We start from the raw sequence: 20714 nt of genomic DNA, 5'->3' as shown, positions 1-20714 counted from the left end.
GATGTTAATATTTTATTCAGGGGGAGTCAAGCTAATCAAAAGTGACATTAAAGACATTTGTAATGTTGCAAAGATTTTAAAACTTTCTATTCGTCTTATCACAGTTTCTATAAAAACATTAAGCAGCATAACTGTTATTAATATTAATAATTAATTTTAATAATGTATATCGAGCAGCAAATCAGCATATTAGAATGAGTTCTCAAGGATCACGTGACACTGAAGCTGGAGTAATGGCTAAGTTTGACATCACAAGAATGCTGTTTAAAACATATTAAAATAATGAACAGTAATCAACGCTGCACAATATTACGGTTTGCTGTATAACCACATAACTGCAGCCCTGGTGAGCATAAGAGACTTTCAGCATGAAATATCTTACTGACCACAAATATCTGAAAGGTATTGTATGCAAAAAATATATATTACATAGTAAGCTTTAAGAGTTTAACTCGGCCTGTATAATATGCAGTGTAGTGCAGGAAAGAAAAGACCCATACGTCATTAGGAAGGACAAGCCATTTTAGATCTTCAGAGTTCGTGTTTGGCCATTGAAATTTATTGTAAAGCTTAAACGTGTTCAAATCAATACACCACTTTGAGACTATTTCAAGAAATGGTGACACACAATGAATCAATGCATCATGCAGTATTCAGGGACTGTTACCGCTTGTGAAATTGCTCACCGAATGAATAGCTTAATGGTCATTATTTGATTGGGCATTTTATAAAGTGTGGTTGCCATTAAACACATACAGAAAGAAATTGGAGACCATCAGCTTCCATTAGAATTATTACATGCCAATGAACACAAGTGAATAAGGGACCCTGATTGCTGGATTATATTGGATCATTAGATGAACTGACAGATAATTGACAATCACTGCTTGAGTGCAAGAAAACAAATATCATTAAGCTGTCACAATTTTAAGCAATCAGGCACAAAATAAAGATCGAGCCGGCATTCTTTTTTTGTGGCAAGTGATTACAGAAGATGAGAAAGACATGCTCGACAGCACAACAATTGAAAAAGCTTATATCTACTCAAGTAGCAGTGTTTCACGGTTCATTTTATCTTGCTTTGAGCAACTTTCAACATCAAATTGGCACCAGATAAATTAGTGACTATTTTAGTATTTTATTGTATTGTATTTTAAATACAGATGTGTTCATTATTAAACAGACACCCTTTTCAAATGGTACTTACCAAATACCTTTCGAAATCCTTTCCTGTAAATCCTTTTCAAGTAAATAATAAATAAATATAGTAACAAATACAGCACCATCTAAGCATAACTGATGATTCTTGGATAAGTTTTCAAATGTTTTAAATGTGATATTATGCTTCAAAAGTTTAGGGTATCAACTGTCTTGTGCTCTATGCATTTCTAAGATCGAAAACAGTAATATTGCAAAATATGATCACATGACCCTTGAGAAATGTGTTTACTGGCACATCTTTATTGGTGTAATGCATCCTTGCTGAAAGTATCGATTTCTTTAAACATTACCCCAAACTTTCGATAATGACAGTTTTGTACCTTTTTATTCTTCTTCTGAGAGAGATGCTGAAATAGTGGGCAGTCTCAGTGAGTCTCGGGCATATCCGAAGCCGAGAAGTACTGGTTATCTGACAGAAAGGGCATTGCAAATGTCTGGTATCTGTCCTGTGGAGGAAGGCTGTCATGAAATGGGTTCCTCTTCTGTCTGGCTCGACAGTTCTGGAACCAAACCTACGAGAATTCAGTACCAGTGGTTACACTTAAATCTAACGAGTCACTGCATAGACTTCAGCCTATACCAATCTTTACCTGTATGACCCTTCTGCTCAGTCCAGTCATGTCTGCCAGCCCCTGCAGAGTCTGTGCATCAGGGTTCTTGTCTTGAATAAAGTGGGCTTGCATAATCTATGTAAATCAAATGCACACATGCAAGCCCATTCCAATACGCAAAGATTCATGAACGATTTGTCTGTGTGTTAAATCATAATCAAGCACATGCATGCATAGTTACAGTCCACTTACAGTTACAGTACCTGCAGCTGCTCCGAGGTGAATGAGGTGCGAGGCCTTTTTGGTGGTTTTGGGAGGTTTTGTATCGGTAAAGCTCCGTTCAAATGCATTATATTTCCTGTTATAATACAAAAGGCGTTTCATTTTAAAGTGTCCGACATATTCGTGTATTAACGAGAGATTGCTGTTACTTGTTAACATGTAAGACACTGTTTTAATATCCTTAAAACAATCAAAAGATTGTGAAGAGAAATGACCTTTGTCTGACATGTGCTGCAGATTTGGAAGCATTATGTTGTAGTGAAGGCGACAGAGAACTTGATTCTCCATCAAGCCGAACTCCTCTCCCGTGGAAAGCTGCCTTTTGCAGAAGAAGCAAGCGAAGCAGGCAAGGTGATATATGTCATTACCTGCCCTCCGAACCCAGTGATTCGCACTGACTTGAAGGCCACATCGGGTGCATTTTATGCCAAAGGTACTGAAAAACAAATCAAGAAATACATTGCTTTATTAAAAATGATGTCTTGCTGGTAACAAACGTTTCACCATTTCAAAGTCCTGACATTTGTCGGAACGACTATGTGTTCATGCATAGGGCCTAACAATTTTATAAAACAAAACAATTTAAGTTAACATGGAATATTCGTTTTGGTGGGAATTATGAATTTTAGTTAAAGTTCTGACTTTAGTGTTACATTAACATAACATTCAGGCCAGTTTTAATGAATGTTACAATCTTTGATGAAATAACTGAAGAAAATTTTGATGAAACATTAAACAAACCCTCTTTATAAGTTAAAGAGAAACTATCGGTGACCCTGTACACTAATATGTCACAAACAAAAAATCAGAAATGCAGGAAACCTTTCCGTCAATGAACACTGTACCTGTTATAATCCGTTCTACAGAAAACCTCTTTGTTTCTGAAGAAGCAGCTGTTTTGCTGACTCAAGGACACGGCGCACACCGAGCACCTCAAACATTTCAAATGCCACGTTAATCCGTTCACCTGAGAGAAGAAATAACGTTACATGTCGTCTTACGTCGCTCAAAACACATTTTTAACCGTTGTATTCATTCGTTATTACAGCGGTATTGCATGCATCGCTGTTGTTTAATGTGTCTTTCTCCGTCGTCGTGAGGTAGGCACAGCCTAAGCACCTTTAGCGCTTGTCGGTCCACGATTTCCGTCGCGCAGCGCGCACACACGAACCAAGAAGACAGAGACGAACACCTTGAGCTTTTCTCCCTCAAACTCCGACAGTGGTGATTCGAGGATGACTTTGAAAAAAAATATATATTTAGAATAAGTCGCAATTATTTCGCGATTAATAAGTCTGTGTTTTATTTGGTTTGGAGATCAAATGGCTTAAAATAAATAGAAACCTAATGAACCGGTTTTGCTAGGCAGCTAAAACAATAACTACTAAACCGTGGTTACTGCATATTAACCATTTTGCTACGCTAACCATAGTAAGAGTGCAAATGTGGCACTGTGGTAGCTAATCGTTAGCCTACGTAAAAAAAATAAAATAAAATAAATAATTCAGGCTACTTACCATTTCTGTACGCAAAGACACTCGACGGAATTTATAAAACCGTGTCACCAAACGCCACCAGTTAACATTGGTGCTGAATATGAAGGCTTTGCTACATTTATATAAAACCAGGTCCAATTATGACAGAATTATTGATTAGACTCTTAACCTCTAAGCCCTTCAGAACTGTTATCATGTGCCATAATAAGAGTAGGCCTACAGAGAAAGTCCATATAATTACCATGACTGGAAATGTTCGGACTGCAGACAGACAAAGTGTGACATTTTAGCTGTCAGTCAAAGGCCATAATAAAAAAAAAAGGAATTCAATACTGTAACAGATTTTGCGCAAGAGTAAAATAGTGCAGAGACTTTTTTGAAAATGAATGCATTAAATGCCATGCATAGACTTATACTTTACAAAATATGTGTACTTAAAAACAAGCAAACACATGTTAGCCAGGAACAAAGGAATGTGCAATCTGATACACATTTCTTAGAAAAAGGACTTCAGCCGCTTTCAACCTCCACATCCTCCAGTCACTTGTTCACAACATAAACAGTTCCTCATTCTTTTGAACAAATTGCTTTGTTAGGTTCATCTAACTGGACATGCAGCCTTTTGGCCGTGGTCTGCTGCTTTTTACATTATCAGTTGTTAATATATAGTTCTCAAAAAGGCAGAAGAGGCCAAGCACAGAGGTACATATAAGATGAAATAAGGGCCATCGTTGTGGACCATGGTGTTAATCATGGCCTTACATTAGCTGAAGGGTTCAACTAAATATTGGGAGATGTTTTGCTTCCTCTTCTTCCTCTCCGCTGCTGACCTTGATTGTTTTCCGAAGGTAAATCAGAATTGATAACTTTTTTTGTGGTTGCCCTCTGTTTGTATGCTTTCCAATTGAAGATTCATGAGATACACCTATTTCAGAAAACTGGTTGATCTACTCTCTTCATTAGTGACAGTCAAGATTGACTTGCACAATTCATGGCAAATTTACAAAAAGTCTAATATATGTGTGGAAAATTTTTTTGACAATTCATGACAACTAGATCAACCCTTTTGCATTTAATGACTAAATGTTTCGAGGGTTATATATAAGGGGACTATAGCACAGAGAACTACATTTGAGCGACATTATATTAGCAACTGAAAACGTAGAAAACTTCAGACAAATGTTCATAATTGCATTAATGAACCAAAACTATCGCAATTTGAGAAACTACTTTGATGATGTGCACAATTGACTAGATGATGTGGAGGACTGAGATGTCTAAATAAAGGTCCTTCCTAAATAGCAAAGCATTAATTAAACAACTTCTGTGCCAGAAAGGTGTTTAAAAATAGCTTCCTGTTGATAAGACCAGAGTTAGCTATTCCTAAACACACATACGGGACTGAATATGTTTAGCTGTGTATAGCAGCTCTAAAATTATTATTGTAAACACTGCACAAGATTTCAGAAGTATCCTGTTGTTCCTGCATAAACAATGTTCAAGGTGATGGCCTCAGATTTTATGGGTTTTAAGAGGAACAGAGGGATATTCAGCAACTATGAAAGTACGTCGCCAATAAAAGGGTTAAAAAAAGACAAATATCTTTTGAACAGATGGTTGTAAAGATATTTTCTTTGCGGTGTTCTGTGATTTTGAGATAGGGAGACGCAGGACATGTTTACAGTAGAGTAATTTATGAGACACACCCTGGAGGGGCAGAAGAGTGTGAAAGTTGGGGCGCTGGAACAGTCAAGAGTCAAAAAGTCACACAGAAAGTGTGATCGTAAAAGGCTTTTTACTTGAGGGTCCCTTTTAACTATTTTCCAGGGAGGTAAAAGCCATTTAGTGGGAAGAATTTCTTTCAGTGTTTTACAGTGTGCTAATTGGTTCCAAAACGGATAAGTGTGTGAAGAAGTTTGCACCTATTTTAAACCAATTTTGTTTTATGCTAAAGCTTGAACGAATGTTTTAATCAGCCGTACTGTGATCGCCTGATTGATTTTGAACTATAAAATAAAGTCACCTGCTTGCTGGAACCGGAAGCATAATGAGTCATATGTTAGTCTTTTCTAGTTTAATATGACCTTATACTTGTGTGAAAGATGTGAAAGATCTCTGTTAAAGATCTCTTGATCTGGAAAGCATCTGCTGTCTACAAATATCTGGCAGACGCCTTACAGATGTCAGTTTTACATACATTCTAAATCATAAACATCTTAAAGACATTGAAAAGACGTCTATAAGGAGACATCCAATAGATGTATTGCAGATATAATATGTCTTGCTGATGTAAATGCAGACGTCAAATAGATGTCTCCTAGATGTATGTGTGCTATCAGGACTACTACATTGTTGTAGGCAGCCAGAAGCTATTTATTAAATGACAGGCTACTGTACGAATGCAACACAGTTTTCATCACTTTGGTACCAATCATGCAGTTTTGTTTAGAGAGAGCACTGGAAGATAGCTAAGGATACCATCATCTTCATTTCATTATCAAATAGCCCATATAAACATGTCTTAAGAGTCCAAAAGCATGCAAGAAAGAATGCCCTTATAATTTCAGCAATGAAACAACAAAATATTTTTGTTTTATATTCATTCCTCAAACAATGTACTTTTGTGCACATCAGCAGATATGCGCCACCACTAATGTGCTGTTAATGTTATACATTAGCGCGGAGTAACACAGTGTTCCGTTCCTTGACTGAATCTATTTTTGAAAGAATCGAGTGGTCCAGTGATTCAACCGTCCATTCAAGATGGACTCACTCCGTGCGTCCAAACGTGTATCAACCCTCCCTAAGTAGTATTCAAAACTACTAATATCGCATAGAATTTAAGATGGCTGCAAGTCACATTGGAACGCAGGCACTTGTTTCATTTCTTTTCGAATCATCCGTTTAGAACGAGTCGCTTGATTTGAATGATTCAATAGAACATTTAAAAGACAGGGACTTACTGCCCCATACTGTCAGTTTTGTTGCCATTTATTTATATTTATTTATAAAAAAATACCTTCAGCAAACTGTATCAATATTGCCCATAATTTCTTAATTTCAGTAAAAAAAAAAAAACTTACAAATAAGTTACTTATATGAAATAAAAACATCAAAAATGAGACAATTAATGTGTAAAATTAGGCACAAGACCCATACTCAACCCCCCGGAAATGATTTCACTTTAAAGCGCTTTGAAGTAAAACGCAACCGAACGCCGAGCGTCGCTCTTATCTATTAAGCGGGTCTAGTTTCGCCGACGCACGGTGGCGCCCCAGAGATTTCCCTATTCTTTTCAAATGGCTTTTGGGGCCAGAAGACCCTTTTCTGTGCTGCGTTCGGCGTGTTGTGGTTTTAATAGTGATCTTGGTCCGGTGCGAGCGTGAGTTTAATCTGGTATCTCCTTTCCACTCTGAAAGATCCTTTCGGGCGTTTTTTTCTCATCAATTGAAAAAAGCCTCCGCGGGTCTCAGTCAGTGCACGAACATACTTTGGCATGCATCTATGCCCTGCATGTGAAGATAAGCGACATGAAATTATTTATTTGGAGTTTTTTCCGTCTTTAACGCCACTTTTGAATTCTTTGTGCTTTCGTGTTGTAATCGTTTTTTGTATTTAATACTGTCTTGTGTTCCAACCTACAATGAAAGGTGAGCTACGACCGCTTTTAGTACTCCTCTGTGTTTTATGTAACGCATATCAAATTTCGTGGCAATTTTTATCAGATATTTCTCTTTCAGTGTTTAGTTTTTTACTGAAGTGGACGTTTATCCTGCTGCTGAGTATCTGCTCGTGTGTTCCTGAAGAAAGCCCAACTTCATCAGACATTGGTAAGTGTGTATCTATTTTTATTTAATTAATTAATTAATTAAATAAAGACATAAATAAAAATGAAAAAGCAACATATCAGTGTATAAGATGGTCAGAAATAATCAAATGTAATTTTACTTAACTGAACCGATTGATTCATTCATTCATTTTGGGGCTTTTAAGAAAAAAGGATTTGTTTTTTTATTTACTTTAATTTCTCAGCTTATTATTATTCTTTAATAAAGATTATGATTCGAGTATAAGCAGCAGACATGTTCTGTGCACTATCTGTGTGTTATTAAACATTTTAAAGCCAACAAAAGCTCCTGAATTACTCTTCTTTTCCTTTTCTCCTCTTGGAGGTATGCGTAAGCAGCAATGAACAAGTCTGATCTTGGTTTGGAAGTTGTGTATGTTATCTTTGTGTCAGCCTCTCTGTTTACATAGTTTAGTTTATTGAATGACCAAGCTGTAGGGATTTTGTGTTTGGTAAATAGATTAAGGAATAAATATGCTGGTGGTTGTTTTAAAAATTGTCCGGTAATGGTTGTTTCGGTTTGCTCGCAGCTGCATGTGTATGAGAGCTGGAAGACTGGTGGATTTTGTTGTGTAGTTTAATATTGTGTGTGTGTGTGTGTGTGTGTGTGTGTGTGTGTGTGTGTGAGTGAGAGAGAGAGAGAGAGATGGGGGATTCTGGTTATCTTCTGCACAGTTTGTGCACACTAACCACATTTCATTCAACATTTCTTCTATTTTTGGGTTGTTCCTGTCACACTGTTGTCAAGAGAAGTAGAAGGTCATGCCACTGACAGCCATGAGCAAAGATATGATGTGCCTTGTATTTATGAATAAGCCTTATCAGAGTAAGCCTGTTGTCTCATTCCTGTTGAGAATAAATGACTGGTATTGAGAAATGTATTCACAGTCATACTTTAACAAACCACTGGACAACGCTGTAGTTCATTTAATAAACAAAACTTGTTATGGGCTTTCAGTGAATTCAGTCATTTCAGTCATGCGTACGTTATGGCGCATTGGCATGAATGCATTGTATGTTTTAGTGGGCGTGTTAAAAATGTAATACAAAATAACAAACATGGAAATTCTCGGAGTGGCGTAGAAAAACACATGATGCAATGACCCTGACGAGGCTTGTCGTATTGGTTGCGTAATTATGAGATATAATCTCGCATCTAAAGTATGCCAGAAATTCTTTAGTGAAATACATAAGGGTATGCTGGGGAGAGTGTTAATGTAACCATTCAAAGTAAAGGCATCAATGAAATCGTTTCACAAATGTAAATGCATTATGGCTTGTTTCCTCTAGTGAATCCTTGTTGCTATTACCCTTGTCAAAACCGAGGGATTTGTGTTCGTTACGGTCTGGACAGATATGAATGTGACTGCACCAGAACAGGCTTCTACGGAGAAAATTGCACTATACGTATGTATCATGTCTTTTATCTCATTCTGATTAGATGTATGTGCACTGTACTCATTTACTGTATGTTGTCAAAACAAGTTGGACACAAAGATGGACTTTCACAGATTTAGCTAGGCTAACATTTCATCTGATTGATGATGAATGTAAGCTATGTGTACATAACGGCGGTACAAATATCTGAATTATTTCAACAGTAAACTATCGCAAACGTTTTGGAAGCAGATGCCTCTTTAAACATAATCCATGTTCTGTTGCTGCCAATTTGTGGCAAAGGGGAAAGGCTTTGTCTGGCTGCCCGGCAGTCTCCTTTTCCTTCTTTTTTTTTTTTTTTTTCTTTTTATTTCCTGTCTCTCAACTCGTTGCCACAACTGATCTGCCACAATAAAAGGCTTAGCGAAAAGTTTCAAAAACATTGTCATAAGCTCTTTATTGCGACAGGATAAATGCATTGATACAAAATAGAAAAAAAAACTACATGATGGTTCTCTTATGAAAGAGCTTTGTATTCTGGAATAATTACTTTGCTTAATTAGTGTCAGTCCAATTTGTGTACAGGATTTCAAAGGAATTCCAGGACATCTCATACACACATCCACATGTATTGTGCATATATTATAAAATGTAGGGTGATTCATAATTTGACACAGCTGAACTTTCTCTGTTTATTAACACACGCTCTATGCTTGTATTGTTCTTCTGTTTTTTTTCAGCTGAGTTCTGGTCTCGAGTCTATCAGCTCCTGAGGCCCAGTCCTCACAGTGTCCATTACATCCTCACCCACTTCGACTGGCTATGGAACATCATCAACAGGACTTTCCTCAGGGATTGGCTCATGCAAAAAGTGCTTACAGGTTAGTTACGCGTGCTTAGCGTGGTTGGAGTGTTCACATGTTCATAATGTTGCTCATGTTTATTTATGTAGGATCGTATTTATTTGGTCTACAGTTCTATTCAGTTGACCTCTTTTGTGTAAGTCAGAAATCAGTATGGCCTGTTCCCCCTTTTGAAAACATCAGGTATGTTTTGAAGCATGATAGCTGTTTTGAGCTGATTTAAGGTGGACCTTAGTCTGTCATGAGCTGGTTTAAGCTGGTCCTGAGCTGGTCCCGAGCAACTAGTTTCAGCTCAGGACTAGATTTAACCAGTTAAAATCAGTTACCATGCCTCAAAACATACCTGAAGAATGTTTTTTTTTTTTTTTTTCAGGCATGTCAAGGCATTTATTAAAGCTTGGAGACATTTAATCCCTTTTATGTAAATTACACCGGTTCTAGAGTTTTTTTTTTATCACATATTTTAATTCCTGTCCTGTCTGTACCTGTCCAATTAAAAAAAAACAAAAAAGTAAATCCGGGCAAATAATTTTTCAGTCAATCTTTCCACTTTGCCATACATAAGTTTTTATTGGAACTTTTCTGTTTTCTGGCATCAGAACATTTCCGCTTTTTCAGCCATACATGTACAGATTTTTCCAATGGCCTTTATACGCTTGGCAATAATTAAAAATTGTGCCAAGGTGGCATGACTTCAACACCACTTCAGACAAATCTTTTCAATTTTATTTAAAGGGGTCATGAATTGAGAAACATTTTTGACACATAACAGATCATCCTACCGTAAAACATCCTGTATGTTTCAGAACTCTTTCTTGTTAAACTAAAGAAAGTTTATATTGATGCCAATCTGCTAAAAACGACAGGTTGTGGATTGTAACACGATGTGATGTAAGAAAGAGTGCACGAAGATGACTAGTAACGATAACAGTCTTTTAATAATGCACAATGAAGAGTAACACACACTTACACAAAGGTAGTATTGACGAGACCAGACGGAGAAGGAGAAGGAAATGACATTGACTGATGAGATACAACTGAGCGTAATGACATGATTAACACAGAACAGAAACTGGGTCACAGAGAGCACATGGGCATGAAAACAAACACAAAAACATTTTTCAAATGTAGTTTTTGTGCAGTTCAATGTTTCTTTTCAAGTTGAAAAAAACTTTTCTGGAAAAAAAACGCCCTACGCCAACAGTTTTTTTGACAGCTGACTATTAACTATTTCCATAACAACAAACACAAAAAGAAAAAAAGGATAAGATAGACAGGCAGATTGTACAAGTTTTGAAACGCAAGGAGTTGTCTGTATGATATGAGTACAAGACTCTATCTGTAGTCTAAAATATGACACAAACCTTGCATCTTCAAACCAGAGCTCCTGGGTTAAATTGTTAAACCATACAGTTTCCTTCCCCATAAAGTCATGCTCCCACAAACGTCGTTGTGAACCAACATTACCTTCCTCGTTCACTTCAGAAGCCAACATTTTTGCAGCACACAGCACTGGGTTACCATTGCAACTCTTGTTACAGCAACCAAAGATGTCCAAAAAAGACAAGTGTAAAACATGCTCAAAGATGTCTCAGAAGACAATAAGACACTGTTCACAGTCTTTGCATTGTCTTCCATCTGAGCCCAAAATTAGGAAAGAGTGGATAAATTTGGCCATTTGTTCACGAACAAGGCACAATTACAAGAAGGATTTTCCGAAAAGATTAAAACTAAAAGACGATGCTGTGCCAAATACGTTGGATTCAACAGTAATGTTTCTGTTATATGATCGTTATTGCGTTGCCTGTTATTACAAATCCACATTCCACAATTGCTATTGAATTTTACATACATACATGCATACATATTATGCATGTTTCTTGAGCTTGTGTTAACCACAGACCTTATTTCAGCAATTTAACCACAACCTATTCACAAAGTCCACTGACCTCAGAATTGTGCAAAATGCTAACCCATTTCCACGTGGCGAAATGCATTAAACAGAAAAGTTCAACTCCAGCTTTCAGTTTGCTTAGCAAGTGTAAAAACTTTAAACTGGGTCTTCAAGTCTTTTTTAGGAGAAGAGGAGAATAAGTTGAGCCACAGTGTAAACATCAAAGTTTTTTTCAGCAAAGACATTGAAGTCATTGGCTGAGTAACTACTTTCAGACCACACATGTAGTTTAGACAAAATCTGTTCAAAGTCTTGGTCGATAGATTAGATGTTGTCTGTGTTCTTTGCTTTGGAAAAACTGTCTAATCGAAATGGCTTGGATGTAGTTCAGGTGGTGGTGTGTCTGACCAGGGCTTGCGATTATTGTAATTTAACATACTCCGCAGTGGTTATCAGAGCAGATGGCAGGGTGTGAATGAATTTGGCCTAATTGTTTTTCTTTTCGTGTAAAGGGAGTCTCCTTTACTCAGTATCCTTCCCTTATTTACTTAGTCACTGCTTTGTTTTAAGTGGCCTCTTTTCTAATGTACAGCCGCTTTTTTATCATTTCCTCCCAGTTGGTGCTCTGCAGTGTTTTCTTGTAAAGACATTCAAGTCAGTTAGGCTTTATGTAATGTAAATTGTATTGTAATGTGCTAGCAAGAGACACCAGAGTCACAGGAGGCTATCATTTCAATCTGTGCTAATTTCGAGCCCCGCCAAAGCTCACCATGGCAACGCTTATGTACTCTGCAAGAGGCCCTCGAATTCCTCATGTTCTTCACACTGCTGTGCTGTGGGCCAAAAAGATTAACTTGTGCGAGCCAAGATACTGAATAAACCTGTCCTAGGAAAATGTAATGGAGAGAAAGTTTGTTCAGAATAAAGCTACCTGTGTGAAGGTGTTTCTAAATGTTTTGATACCTCCCTTTTTAATTACTAAAACTTTTACGCACCTCCATATTACCCACAATATTAGCTTAATATTTATTTAATACCTCCTGTGGGAAAAACATTTCCTTTCCACTTTATATTTTGTTTACAATGTATTCACATCAAAATGTATACACGTTATTATGTGGTTGGGTGTTTTTAAATTATTATTATTATTATTATTATTATTATTATTATTATTAAAATGTTAGGTTAGTACACCCAAAAATGAAATCTTTTACTTACATTGAAAGCATTGAAGGTGTTTGTGACTTTCTTCATTCAGAACAATCCAATCAGAGTCCTGGCACTTCTAAACTTTGTCACTGCAATGTAAGAAAAAGCATTTATTATGTTTAAAATATGGATATTTATTTTACAAAAATGCACATAGAGGCGTTTTAAGTTTATGTGCATTTTATTCAACACGTATTAGACTATTAAAGGGAATTACCCGCCCACAGCAATGATAGGACAATTTTTAATATAAGTGTCACATTCACTTTTTTTTTCTAATGTAAATACATTTTTGGGTAAATGAACACCTTATAAAGAGGGCCCTATTTTTGTAATGCATGACAAAATTTTGTTGACCACTTTCAATTACGAATAAAACTAATACAAAAAACTAATAAAAAAAAAAAAACCAGGTTCTCGCACGTCTAATTTACACACAGATTTGAATGTGAATGAAAGTGAATAAAATTGGGAAACTAGAAGTCTCCTGTGCTCCCTCCGCCCTTCGTTTTGAGAACCGCAGCTGTAGTGAAAGATTACGCAATGCTGTATCTTATCTTTATTAGGTTTTAATGTTGCAAATTTGTTTTTTGGAAATCTTGTGGCTGTACCAGATGCGGAGGTAAATGTTTCAAGAAATCTGTCATATAAATATTTGCACAGTCCGGAGTCAGTGTAGTACATGATGTTTTTAAGAGAAAATGAAAGGTTAAATAGTAGGATAAGGTTTTGTGTAGTGGTTGACTGAGACCTACAGATATATATAAACAGTAAATAAGATGTATGCATTATTTCTGGCCTTTGTTTTACTGTTTACCTGGATATTAGTTTGTCTGACCGTGTTTTTAAATGTTCTTTCCCATTACAGTAAGAGCCAACTTAATCCCAAGTCCCCCAACTTACAATTCCAAATATGAGTACTTGAACTGGGAAGCGTATTCCAACCTCACCTACTACACAAGACTTCTCCCCCCAGTCCCTCAGGACTGCCCAGTGCCAATGGGAACCAAAGGTAAGAGACTTTATCACTAGTGCCTCTCCCTTCTGATCTGAAAATGCATTTTGCCTCATAAGAAACTACAATAAAAGTATATCAGTATACTAAAGTCACCGGAAATACGTTGTCTTCTGAGGTTGTGGTAAAATCATTCCATGTGTCTCTCAGGAAAAATGAAACTTCCAGACCCCAAGCTCCTGGCAGAGAAGTTCCTGTTAAGGAGGAATTTCAGACACGACCCTCAGGGAACAAATTTAATGTTCGCATTTTTCGCTCAGCACTTCACGCACCAGTTTTTCAAAACTCACAACCGCGTTGGACTTGGGTTCACAAAAGGCTTGGCTCATGGGGTAAGTCACAGTTTTTACAACATTTTATCTCTTAATTAATCAATCAAAAATGTTTGATGTTTCTACCTACAGGAAACAGTCTGTTCAGATGGTGTTTGGTAATGCGAGAAATGATAAAAAAAAAATTCACAGTGAAAAGAGAACTTCATCGAGCAGAGAAATAACTTAATGCTGTCTTTTCTCAGTGGAATGAACAGGAAACAAATGAACACTCATGTTACACTACAGTTTCACAGAAAAGACTTAAGCTACAAGCATAATATTATATACGTTTTTATTTGATGGTTTAAAATGTGTGTTGTACAGAAACGTATAAAACAGAACAAAACTGACGCTCATGGGCTTATCCTTCTTTACAAAAAGTACAAAAAGTTAGTTCTTTTTTTTTAAACCTGAATGATATGCCTAAATATTAATTCTCTGCAGGTACATGTCAGTACATATAAGTGGTGCTGCCTCAGTGACAGTTTGCAACTTTTTAGTAAATGTTGTAAAAAGTGAACTTTTTGGAAAAAATTAAGTATCGTCTTATTGAAGTGTCTGTATGTGATTGCATATTAAACGCTAGGTGGATGCTGGACACATTTACGGAGATACTCTTGATCGCCAGCTGGACCTCAGACTGCACAAAGACGGGAAGTTGAAGTACCAGGTACCGTTTACCAGTTAAACGTCAGGCATGCTGTGTGAAGTCATCCGTCGTTCTAGGATGAGCACATTTTTCATAATTCTCTCAATATTTAGATTTTAAATAGTTGCATCTCAGCCAAACCTAACAAACCATAAATCAGTGGAAAGCATATTCATTCAGTTTTTCAGAAAATTGCCCCTCGTGATTGGCCCCATTTGAACATATTGGTAAAACATGTAAATATAATTGTTGATTCTGAGGATTACAGTGGATCTGTCGTAAAACAACAGTAAAACACATAAAACAACAGTTAATTCTATAATCATATTTATCTTTTTTTACAAATGGTATTCTTTCTGCTCATGTTTCATGAACGAGGTCCTTTGCATTTACAGTTGCTTCATTTTGCCCAGTTGCTTCATTTTGAAGCTATGTGCAAGTATTTCCTTCCGAACGTCAGTGCAGATAACCTCATAATGTGGCTGGAGAATTGTGGGTGTGAACATGTGGTTTTTGTTAAGCCTCAGTGATGTAATTTATCATGGAGCACACTGTTTAGTCTAGTCTCTAGTGTGATTAGGCCATATAGTTCAGTAATCGAAACTTTTTAAAGAAAGTCTCTTTTGCTCACAAAGGCTGCATTTATTTGATCAAAACAATTCAAAAGTAGTACAACTGTGAAATTTTAGTGCATTTTAAAATAAATGTTCTCTGTTGTAATAATCTATTTTAAAATGTAATTCATTCCTGTAATAGGAAAACTTTTTTTTTTTTTTTACTTTGTCTTCAATATCTCACAAATCTTCATAAATCACACTGATATGGTGATTTGAGGCTAAAGAAACATTATTATTAACGTGGTGCTGCTTAATATTTTTGTGGTAATATTTTTACTGGATACTCCGATGAAGCAAAAGCTTAAAAGGAGGGCATTTATTTGCTTTACTAGAAGTGCAAAAAGATAAGAGTAAACATTACTGCATTTTACAATCATTTTTTTTTTCTGTTTGGCCCTGATGTAGGTGATGAATGGTGAGATGTATCCCCCCACAGTGCTGGATGCACCGGTCAAAATGAGCTACCCGCCGTCTGTCCCCCCGGAACAGCAGCTGGCCATTGGGCAAGAAGTGTTTGGCCTGCTGCCGGGTCTCAGCATGTACGCCACCCTTTGGCTGCGTGAGCACAACCGTGTGTGTGATATCCTGAAACAAGAACATCCTACCTGGGGGGATGAGCAGCTGTTTCAGACCACCAGGCTCATAATTATAGGTAAATATTTCCTCAAATCCCCTGGATTTTATTTTGCATGGAAACTTTTAGTTGTCTAATATATGACTGTTACAATAATTAATAGCAAAATGGACATAATTGTAATAAATATGTTGAGGGAATTAAATTCTCATTGTAACATTTTAACTCCATTAACTCAAGGTGAGACCATTCGTATTGTGATCGAGGAGTATGTACAGCATCTGAGCAGTTACCGGCTGAAGCTCCAGTTTGATCCCACGCTGCTGTTCAACTCACAGTTTCAGTACCAGAACCGCATTGCTGTGGAGTTCAATCAGCTTTATCACTGGCACCCACTCATGCCTGACAGCTTCCAAATTGATGGAAAGGACATTCACTATCCTCAGTTCATTTTCAACACCTCTATCCTCACCCACTACGGGGTGGAGAAACTGGTTGAGGCATTCTCAACCCAACCTGCGGGACAGGTAATAGCACCTTGGGGGCTGTGGGGGGTTTTAACGACTTAAACATCTGTTTCAAAAGAGAAACAAAGAAACCTGGTTTTCTAATGAGGTGCGACGAGCCTCAGGCTGTGTCTGGGTTATATTTCCTTAAGGAAGTTAGTATATTGTAGGTTCTTAAGTCTTGGCCAAAAATCTTATTTGCAATGAGATTACCACTCATGGAAGATTTCTCAAGCTCCTAAAAAGAAAATATTCCACCCAAAAAGAGATAAAAAAAAAACCTCAGTTTGAGTTCACAAAAGCATCTGGGATAGCAAGAGACGAATTTTCTTTTGAGGGTGGAGTGTTTCTTTATGTGGACTAGAGATTAGCTGAGCCGGTTTAGACAGAAATGTTTGCAGTGTTTACAGTTAAAGTCTGTGGTTTAATCTGACTGATATGTTGCTGAGAAACTGATATGGCAGGATGATTTCTTTTAGATAAGCATATTTCATCATAGGCTTATGAGTAGGTTTACACCAAATATGTGCCTGCAGAATATCAATGAAAACTCTGTAAAACTTAATAATTTGTAATAAATCAAAGTAATTAATTAATCCTAAATCTCTTTGTTTTGTGACAGATTGGAGGTGGATATAATATTCACCCAGTGGTGCTCAGAGTAGCAGAGGGGGTCATCATTGAATCAAGAGAGCTTCGACTTCAGCCCTTCAACGAATATCGCAAGAGATTCAATCTGAAACCCTACAAGTCATTTTTAGAATTGACAGGTATGATAGTTATACACACATTTTTCAAATGAATCACAAGTGATTTATTTACAGGCATTATTGATGCCTGTAAAGAGCTTCTTGTCTTCTTAAATGGTGTAATGAAATAAACAAGAAGATGCTGATAATTAGGGTCAAGTTGTAAATCTGGAATTATAGCAAAATTTAACATTTTCAGAAAATGTACTAAAGCCATTGAAAGATATAGATTTTGCATCTTCATTTTAACAGTTTTTAAAAATTAATTATTTTATCTCTTACTCATCAATGGATCCTCTGCAGTGAATGAGTGAATGCAGTCCAAACGGCTAATAAAAACATCACAGTAATCTACACAACTCAAGTCTATGAATTAACATCTTGTGAAAGGCTATGTGTTTGTCATAAATGAATCCATCAAGATGTTTTTAACTTAATACTATTGCTTCCATTGAACATTTAAGTCATCTTTCCATAATATTTTCATGGAGTGTTATTCTTTTTAATGTTTGAACAATATGATTGGCTGGCTCACACAACATATAAACTACCCACCTGACCGCATATTAATGTAGTTATGTTTTACAGGAGAAGAAGAGATGGCTAAAGAACTAGAGGAACTATATGGTGATATTGATGCTCTGGAGTTCTACCCAGCTCTTTTGCTAGAGAAGACCAGATCTGGTGCGATATTTGGCGAAAGCATGGTGGAAATGGGGGCCCCATTTTCCCTCAAAGGCCTCATGGGAAATCCTATTTGCTCACCTGAGTACTGGAAGCCCAGTACATTTGGGGGAAAGACAGGTTTTGATATAGTAAACTCTGCTACTTTGAAGAAACTGGTTTGCCTCAACACAAAATGGTGTCCGTATGTATCTTTCCATACTCCTCCACCAGATTATAGACAACAGAGGACATCTCACGGTGAACTTTAGCACAGTTTTAAATCACTTCTAATTACAGTTCAATATCTGTCTGTGACTACGAGTTATGTTGTGACTTCACCTTATGGGGTCTTACTTGGGAATCCTCTTGGATTAAGAGAAAATGGCTATGAAGTTTGGATTTGTTATGCATGCCTGAGCCCCTCCCTGTGCTTGCGGGTATAAATAGGTGACAGGTGCATCCTCTTATCATATTTTTACTTCAGAGCTGATTAAATGAACAATGTTTGAGATTCACCAGACAAATTCTATAGACCTTAGGCTCAGAAAACACTTTATTAGTAAATAATTCAAATATCTTTCTGTGATTTTTTTTTTTTTTTTTTTTTCTCCTCTCTCCCTGACACATTCATGATAACAGTTGCTGGGCTTTGTAAGGAATGGAGACGCTATGGCCCCTTGCCACAACCTCAAACGTATCACCAGTTTCCAGGGACAAGTTCTTAGCTCCTTAGCATTGCCATTTTCTCTTAATCAAAGAGGATTCAGGCTCCCAAGTAAGACCCATAATGTAGAGTCATGACCTATCTTCGTTCCCTCCTTTCGTTACGTACGAAACCGAGATGATGTAAATGACAATGTATTGTTTTGTAAATCAGAACTGAGTTAGTTATGACAATTGTTAGAGTTGTTTTGTTTTGTTTTGTTTTTTAATAAGGTGACTGAAGAATTCATTTTCATAGTATTATAATATCATTAATATTTTATGGGTTATAAAAGAATGTTTATTACTATGGAAGCATATGGGTAGCCTATTCATTTTGAAAGGTAATATGTAAAATTTCAATCCAATATGTAAATGCCCCCCAAAAATCTAATATGTCATATACCCAAATTCATTATATATTTTGCGTAACCAAGGAAAACTTTTGCAAAATCATAATTTAAATGCTGTTTTAGCTTAAAAAAAAAAAATTTGACTTACACATTGGAAACTCGGAACTGCATTTTCATCTTAATACCCACATGATCATTTCAGAGTGCATTCAGAACCAAAGGTGCAGCAAAAGAGCAGCACAATGGTGATTTAAATGTCTTTTTATTTTTTTAAATGCATAATTTTAATGCATTAAGTGAGTCTTGCACTTAATGTGTTTTAAATTGCATTTTAAATAATGTAGATTTGAAAATGTATTCTCAGGTAATCATGCCCCGACCTGTCAAGCATCAATACGCAGTTAATATTCCCCATTAACCAAATGCTTTTTATCTGCCTCAACATCTGTTTACAATCCGATGCACATGAGCAAACGGCCAGCGCTATTCTACAGGTGTTTACCCTTTTGACAATTTTTTTATATATATATTAGTATTTTATTCTCATGGATCACGCATGTCAGATCGATGTGACACTGCTGCCTCAACATCTTACTGTTTGCTGGTGAAAAGTGTTTGGTTAATGGGGAATATTGACCTGTCGTGCGTCTTGTTGCTTGATGTGATTATTGACAGGTCGGGGGCGTGATCACCTCAGAATGCATGTTCAAATCCACATAGGCTTAAACTACATTATCATAAGGTATCCGATGAAAATGCAGTTTAAGCGCCACAAGTGTAAATCTCAATGCATTTAAGAAAAATAAAATGATGAGATGAAATGAAATGAAATCCTAATTTTCCGACTTGCAAAAAAAGTATGTTTTTAATGAGCATATTTTTCATATTACAACCCATATTCTTCCATATTACAACATACACAAGCATTTTATGCATTTAACTGACCCTTTGGATCACGCAACTATTGCCACCTGTCAGATTTAGTTCTTTTATAATTCAATCCCACAATACATTCTCACCTGCTTTAAGAGCATATTTTACTGAATATCATGCTACTTACAGTAATCTCATAACTAAAGGGTTGATGATTTCCTGGTTCATACCGAAGAATCCATATTCTTGACAATTCACTTTAGACCATGAATATGGGCATTTCCTGCCTTATTACCTACTTAAGCCTTCAAAGCAGTGTAACCTTAAATCATCAGCAGGATTCAGTCTTACAGATTTTTTTTTTAACTTTCTTTACTGATACTTATGTTGCCAAACAACCATTCATCTTTCAAACTGCTTCTCTTACGTAGGTTTTTGTAGTCTATCACATTGGTTGGATGACCTGTACATCACAGGCCAATGAAACATTTAGTTTAATTCATAGTCAAAAAAAGAAAAGAAAAAGTATTCCGTCCATTTTATGTTTATGCTGAAAAAATCAATTGTATTTGCTGCCTCGAAGTCTGTTCTGTTAAGTAATTTCCAATGCACTGTTCAGTTTTCCTTGAACTGTGGATCTGTGATGGCCAGTGTTGAATTCATTTATGAACTTTTGACGTGAATGAATGTAACCTCACAATATTCCTGTATAATTTCCAAGCAAAATACAGTAATTAGTAGTAGCATTACTGAAAATTATCTGCAATATGATGTCAAAATAATATCTGTATGTCTGATCATTTACAAAAGAGGTTTAAAAATAAAAATTGCTAATTTTACAAGAAAATTTCTAAATGGCTCTTTACCATTTCCAGCAGTCTTAACAGTTTGTGGTCATTAATAAAGAAAACAATTCACAGAAAGTAATCTATCAATAATCACATCTATCACATCTA

General features: G+C 36.4%; 2 protein-coding genes across 2 annotated transcripts; one reads left to right on the top strand and one right to left on the bottom strand.

The window, feature by feature from the left end:
* Positions 1 to 227: 227 nt before the first annotated feature.
* Positions 228 to 3746, bottom strand: lhx6b (LIM homeobox 6b). Its single transcript, XM_043238335.1, has 6 exons — positions 3720 to 3746; positions 2900 to 3021; positions 2270 to 2490; positions 2036 to 2130; positions 1812 to 1907; positions 228 to 1733 (listed from the first exon to the last, which is right to left on the bottom strand). Exons 1-6 carry the CDS (start codon positions 3744 to 3746, stop codon positions 1587 to 1589), a joined length of 708 nt encoding a protein of 235 aa, XP_043094270.1. The 3' UTR covers positions 228 to 1586.
* Positions 3747 to 6827: 3081 nt separating this feature from the next.
* ptgs1 (prostaglandin-endoperoxide synthase 1) lies at positions 6828 to 20597 on the top strand. The gene is made up of 11 exons (XM_043240344.1): positions 6828 to 7200; positions 7291 to 7380; positions 8688 to 8804; positions 9515 to 9655; positions 13609 to 13752; positions 13906 to 14087; positions 14656 to 14739; positions 15741 to 15987; positions 16150 to 16436; positions 17038 to 17185; positions 17753 to 20597. Exons 1-11 carry the CDS (start codon positions 7194 to 7196, stop codon positions 18097 to 18099), a joined length of 1794 nt encoding a protein of 597 aa, XP_043096279.1. The 5' UTR covers positions 6828 to 7193; the 3' UTR covers positions 18100 to 20597.
* The last annotated feature ends 117 nt before the right edge of the window (positions 20598 to 20714 follow it).

The sequence above is a fragment of the Puntigrus tetrazona genome, chromosome 5 (assembly GCF_018831695.1).
Source record: "Puntigrus tetrazona isolate hp1 chromosome 5, ASM1883169v1, whole genome shotgun sequence".
In the NCBI taxonomy this organism is placed as follows: Eukaryota; Metazoa; Chordata; class Actinopteri; order Cypriniformes; family Cyprinidae; genus Puntigrus; species Puntigrus tetrazona.
Note: the sequence above shows the minus strand (reverse complement) of the source record. Positions and strands in the feature narration are given on the sequence as shown.